Source organism: Egretta garzetta, unplaced genomic scaffold (genome assembly GCF_000687185.1).
Source record: "Egretta garzetta isolate BGI_Z169 unplaced genomic scaffold, ASM68718v1 scaffold28, whole genome shotgun sequence".
Classification (NCBI taxonomy): domain Eukaryota; kingdom Metazoa; phylum Chordata; class Aves; order Pelecaniformes; family Ardeidae; genus Egretta; species Egretta garzetta.
This window is the reverse complement of record NW_009260612.1, coordinates 251539-257592: the sequence shown is the minus strand read 5'-3', so window position 1 is coordinate 257592 and position 6054 is coordinate 251539. Positions and strand designations below refer to the sequence as shown.

General features: G+C 47.5%; 1 protein-coding gene across 1 annotated transcript in view; it reads right to left on the bottom strand.

Annotated features, from left to right (window-relative positions):
• MIS18BP1 (MIS18 binding protein 1) overlaps positions 1-5765 on the bottom strand; it is a 60465-nt gene extending 54700 nt beyond the window's left edge. The window contains exons 1-2 of the mRNA XM_035900444.1: positions 5748-5765; positions 5152-5266 (exon numbers count right to left, since the gene is read on the bottom strand). Of these exons, the coding sequence (XP_035756337.1) occupies positions 5152-5266; positions 5748-5765 (133 nt within the window). The remainder of the gene's footprint in view (positions 1-5151; positions 5267-5747) is intronic.
• Positions 5766-6054: the final 289 nt, after the last annotated feature.

The window sequence follows — 6054 nt, the reverse complement described above, 5'->3', positions numbered from 1 at the left end:
CACTCAGCTCTGCCCGCAGCCTTCTCTTCTCCAGGCTGAAGATTCAGATGATCCATATATTTTCCACCAATTTTCAAAGCAGCAATTGTGGGAGCTGTGCTCCCAGTACCCTTTCTGAAGAGGCAAGTTCATATAAATAGCCCTACTTGGTTTTTTCAGCTTGCTGGACTAGAAATTCTAGCATCTTAAGACTTTCATCCCACCGGTGCTTATGAACTCCTCAGTCCAGTTTGCTCCTTTAATAAGAAACTTGTGAAATCAAGAGCCATATACAGACCTTTTCATTAGACTGAAGCCCATGATTCTTCACTTGTCTCAAGCCTTTCTTTGACATGCTCTTATTTTTATCAAGACCAAGGTCAAAATATTATTGCCTATTTTTATTTTGGTGATTCTTTGGTGAAAATACGTATCGAGTGCTCTATCTGGGTCTTACCGTTACTAGCAAGATGTGGGTTTTGTTCTAAAAAAGGTAATTTAAAGTCATCTGTAATATCTTTCACTTCCAATTGAATTTCACTCCCTTGCAATTTAGGAGAAGCCCTGTGCAGTCCAGTTGGATGGGAGCAGAGTCAGCTTTACCATCAGTCAAAGAGAGAACTCCTAAATGCTGCACAGATGGATGAATAAAGGTAGATGAAGGAATCAGTCCTGGGTCTTTTGGAGGACAGAGCACTGCTGTGGTCAGGCAGGGAAGGCCTTTGCTCACCTCCTCAGGTAACTGCTGTCAGGGGTTCGGCGTAGCTTTATTTAAATAGAGTCCCCCAGGCATGATGCGTGTGTGTGTTACTTTGCTCCTTTGATCTTCCAACCTTCCATTCAGTTGTATGTCTTGTACAGGGACTGTCCAGAGATGAAGTTCTTTGGGAAAGGCATTTAATAGCACCTAAATAATAATACAGTAATATTTGCCTATAAAGAGGGAAACCTGGTTTCCAGGCCCATTATCCAGGAGAATCTTCTTTCCCAAATGAAGGAAGGGAGTTGGGCTCTGAAGCTGCTTTCGCAGTCAGGAGGACCTCTGTAATTTTCTCACGTGTGCGTTTTGTTCTTTGCTGTTTCCATGCGTGTCTCAGATACGGTGCCAATGCAGAGTCCAGACAAGGTGGGTTGACCGTGGGCTTTGCTACCACGCTTGGGCCCAGTCCTAGGAAGTGGTGGGACCTTCCTCTGAGGCAGTGAGCATCCTTACAAGAACCTTACACAGCCCCAGCAGAAGTTGGGACTCTCTAGAAGCAACAAAATAAAGACTTTGGACGATGATAATGTTTGGGGATAATGTTAGATTTCAATGAGTAACCTGTATCTTAGGTAATGCAAATCCCTTTGATGATTCTGTTCTTTGAAAGAGAGCCCTTGGCTAGCCCGCCGCCTCGTGTCACCCAGCCAGCCTCCAAGGCAGAAGCAGGGGCTTTTGTGGGAAAAGCATCACGCCATGGGAGAATGGGTCAGGGATCAGGGAGGAGGTGGATAAGCTCCCTTTATGTTACCCACGCAGGGGAATTACCTGTGCTAGGTAGGACTGCCTCACTTGACTTTTGGCAGACAGCTCTGTACTATACAAATGAAAATACTTGCTATGTTGCTGTCGTCTGTTTGGGAGCTTAAATTGGGAGTGTGGGGCAGATTCACCTCTGTCGAGTATCTGCCCTAATAGGTATCATCTAATTTATTTGGCTACTTGGAACAGGTATGTGAGATAATTAAGCACTTGTCTATCTATGAAGAATCTCTATGTGCCACTACTTTTGTTCTTCACCTGAAGTACGTGATGAAATGCAGCAAACTGACGTGCCAAGTGGCTAAAGGTGATGTCAGTGTTTGAAACCCTGAAGAAGGACTCATTTAGCGGTATCCAAATGGCTGTCCCCCTCTGGAGTTATCCACCTCTCTGGTACCTGCCTGCTCTGAGACATGCGGTGCTTGGCATCTCGCAGCTCTTCATCGTGGCCCAAGCCAGTAATGGAAAGACTTGGCTGCATAGTTCTCTGCCTCCTAAGCTCTGCTAATTGGAGATGGAAAAAAAAAGAAAGTTTCTCCCAGTTTTTTAAATCAAGAGCTAGTAATTTCACTCTCTCTTGGAGTGTTACTCTAGTGGATATGAAATTTAGCTTAATCTGCATTAATACTGCCTTTTAGCATTGGTTTAGGAAAGAGACCAAAAACCCACATCGAGCTCCAAAGAGCTATTATAGAACAGTTGCAGACAGAGTGCTGGAGATCCTTCCTTTATAGAGAATAATAAATGTTAATGCAGTCCTTAGCATTTCAATGTCATGATTAAATATTCCAGAGTCTTATTAATTGAATATTTTATATTCGTGCAAATGGCCTTGATCCGCACAATGGCATACTAATTCCAAAGGGCCATTTGAAAGGAAGGGAGAAAGAACATTTTCAAATTCCTTGAAGGAAACAGTGCAAACAAGCTTTTTAAAAAAATGAATGTATTAATATGCTCTTTGGCAATTTACTTTGCATGAAGCAGCTATGTGGAAGAAATGTAAATATGTTTGCATTTTGGTTTTTGGGGGGTCTCAGAGTCATACGGATGGCTTGCTATTGGTACCACATGGGGGAACTATCAGTCATAAAGTATCTGAGGGAATTAAAATTCTGTAGAGAGCAGTCGTGCATCCTTACAGTGACACCAACATTGTCATTCTGTAGTGGTAGATATTAACCTTTTCCCTCCTGTGGCTCCATGATACAATTTAAGAACATTTCAGGCTTCTACTGCCCTGAAGTCATAAAGAGTTAGAAGGTGGTTAAGAGCCTCCAAACCTAATTCACAGCCCCTTTCAGGAGGTGATGCTAGCTGACTTTCTCCTCTAGAAGATGTCACCCAGTGCCATTCGAGGCAGAGTGTGGTAAAATGGTCTTGTCCTCATGTATCTTCCTTTGACTTTTGCTTGACAAAGGTCTTGGGACCCTTCGTCTCTTGGACATGCACCGGCCATGGCCTCACGTGGTGATGTTTGAGTTGGACACCTTCTCACAGGTTTCATGGGATCATCACGCTTGCATGTCCTGTTTGTTAACCGGCACCGTTGGTTTTCTTCCAGCGAAATTTTCCTTCCGGTAGTAGAGAGGTGATAATTTCTTTGCTAAAACCTAAGCAGCCCAGTCTACTCTGAAGCAGGAAGGTTTCCTTTCTGCTTACAATTGGTTATCTGGAAAAAGCTGGGTTGCTTTCATGTTTATGAGGATAACATGAAGTAAGTCCCTCTGCAGTGCGATGCGTTTTGGGGGCACTATTGCTGCTGCAGTGTCAGACGTGGACTCACTGCAATACCGGTGCATGGCTGGTGTTAAACACATGTGCTGACCGCAGACCCTTTGCTGGGGTAAGCGTTCTTGCTCCTTAGGGGCAAGTATAAGAAAAGGACACGTTGGTTTCCTTGTATTTAGTTAACTCTTCTAGAATCACAGAATCACAGAATGGTTTGGGTGCAAGGGACCCCCAGAGGTCACCCAGCCCAAAGAGGTCACCCAGCCCAACCCCCCTGCAGGAGCAGGGACACCTTGAACCACATCAGGTTGCTCACAGCCCCGGCCAACCTGGCCTGGAATGTTCCCAGGGATGGGGCCTCCACCCCCTCTCGGGGCAACCCCTGCCAGGGTTTCACCACCCTCAATGGAAAGAATTTCTTCCTTAGATCCAGTCTAACCCTCCCCTGCTTCAGTTTAAAGCCATCCCCCCTCGTCCTGTCCCAGCTGGCCCTACTAAAAAGCTTGTCCCCCCCTTTCCTCTCCTTTAAGCCTCTTTCCTTTCTTTCCTTTAAGCCCTGACCGGCCGCACTCAGCTCTGCCCGCAGCCTTCTCTTCTCCAGGCTGAACACCCCCAACTCTCCCAGCCTGGCCTCAGAGCAGAGGGGCTCCAGCCCTCGGATGGAAGGTTTTAGGACATCCCAGTTTAGTACTTGCCTGGCAGAACTTCAATGCCGCATGACAGGGAGAGCACATTATTATCATTTTCAAATATGTTTCTTGCTTTTCTTCACTCTGTCCCCTCTTCCTCACATACTAACAAGAATAGTACCTAAATAATAAATAAATAAATCGTTAAGATTCTGCAGGAGGCAGCCACCTCTGACAGAACGACCTGCCTCTTCCTTTGGGAAGGTGAGGCTCATCAGCCCATTTCCGATGCAATTTAGTGCCAGTTGCATGCTTTTTCTCTTGTCCCCGTTTTGCCCTAAGTTAATTTGTTTGGACCACAGATCAAGGCTGACCTTTACACGGTCAGCCCTTTGCATTGCAGACGTGAAGCAGGACGGGAGCGCCGGCCAGCCGATGGGTGCAGCTCAGAAAGAGCCGTCTGCCCCCGCGGCTTCTCTGGGACCGAGAGGCTGAGTCCTGCCCTCCCTCCTTGACTTGCCCAACGGAGCTGCTGTGCCCTGCTGTGCCACGACCAGCTGCGATCTTTCCGCCATCATTTCTGCTGTCCCTGCGGACGACTAGCTGGTCCCAGGGCAGATGAGGAGCCTGTAGCTGCCTGCGGTCGGGGGGCTGAGCACAAATGCCAAAGCGGGAGTTGCTCTCCTAGTCACGGGAGTCCTGGCAAAACGAAACTGCCGGTCATTTTAACAGATGACTAGTGAATGAGAGTAGCATACATAAGTGGTTATACCAGCTTGCTGCCCACGGAGACTAAGCACTGGTGGCATCGCCTTCCTTTCTCTCTCCTTTTTAGATAAAATCCAAGTTCACTGCAGCGCTTTTAAGATGACGAGAAGAAAACCTCTTAATAATATTATTTTCAAAGAATGTTAGCCTCTCAGCTGGAGATCGTTGTGCCTGCAGCTTATACAATATGATAGAAAATCAGTAGCATAAGAGAAAAGCACTAATACAGTAAGAAGGAAAATAGATAGCCACCGTGGGTTGCTATGGCTACCCGGTACCTCTGTGCTCTGGTGTCCCTTTGGATGTCTTCATTCCAGTGTTGGGTTGTGGTGCTGCAGAGCTGTGGTCACTGGTAGCAGCGTTGTGACCGTGAGACGACCTGTTCCAGGTACAGCTTGATGCCACCAGTAACACCCGTAGCAGGCTGCAAGGGTCTAGCAGGTCAGCTGGAGCTGCTGGTGTTGCCCACCAGGGCACTGGTTTGCATGGGGGTTTCTCCTGGGGAGGAAGAGAGCAGCTCACCGGTGGGGCTCAGCAGGGTGCGTGGAGGATTTCTCAGTCCAGACTTCTGCTGATCGGTGACGTTGTTCCTCAGGGCAGGAGAGGTGAAACTGGTCAGGTCTTTATAACCCTCGTGCTTCAGGGAGCAAAGTTCCACTTAAGCATGGGTGTCAATGACTGCTGTTGTAGCCAGCCGCTGGAGCTTGCTCCTGATGATGGAAAGCATCTCTCTTTGGTTAGAGGGAAACATTGTGCACAGGGTGAGTGCCGTGCTTACGGCCAAACTGGGACCTCCCCAGGTGAGATTTCTCCCATGTGGGGCCTTATTTTCATTCCTGGAGCCCTACGTAAGCCTGTGCTTTCCCCTGCCTCCCCCCACCTCAGTTCATAGCCTTCATTTAGCAAAGCACCTTCAGCAGGCTCTTGGCCCTGACTACTCCGGTGCTCCACGCTGATGTTACTGGCACATAAGCCATGTAGCATCAGAGCCTGGATTTCCAAGGAATCGTTCAGCTAGGATGTCTTTGCTGGAGTGGGACACAAAAGGACACTGGTGCTCACTTGTGAGACATTTCCTTAGGTTATGCCTTCAGAGTGGTGGATGAGCCCCTGTGTACCTTCAGCCTGTCGTTCATGGGTACTATAAGCTGCTGTGCCAGGGAACCCTGCTCAAGTAATGGGCTTAACAAAGCAAAAGGGTTCTTCGCTGCAAGCTTTGGCATCCCACGCTGTCCTGCCTGGCTGCGGGAAAAGCCACCTGTCATCTGGGAGGTCCAGTGCTTCTGAATTGCCTCTTGGCACCTCCCCTTCCATGATTTTATCTGTAATATTTTACACTCACCCTGTCTTCTGTTCCAAGTCCGTGTGTTTTAGAAGAGCAAATGGTAAATTTAGCTTTCTGTACTGGTTTTATATCCGATGCTT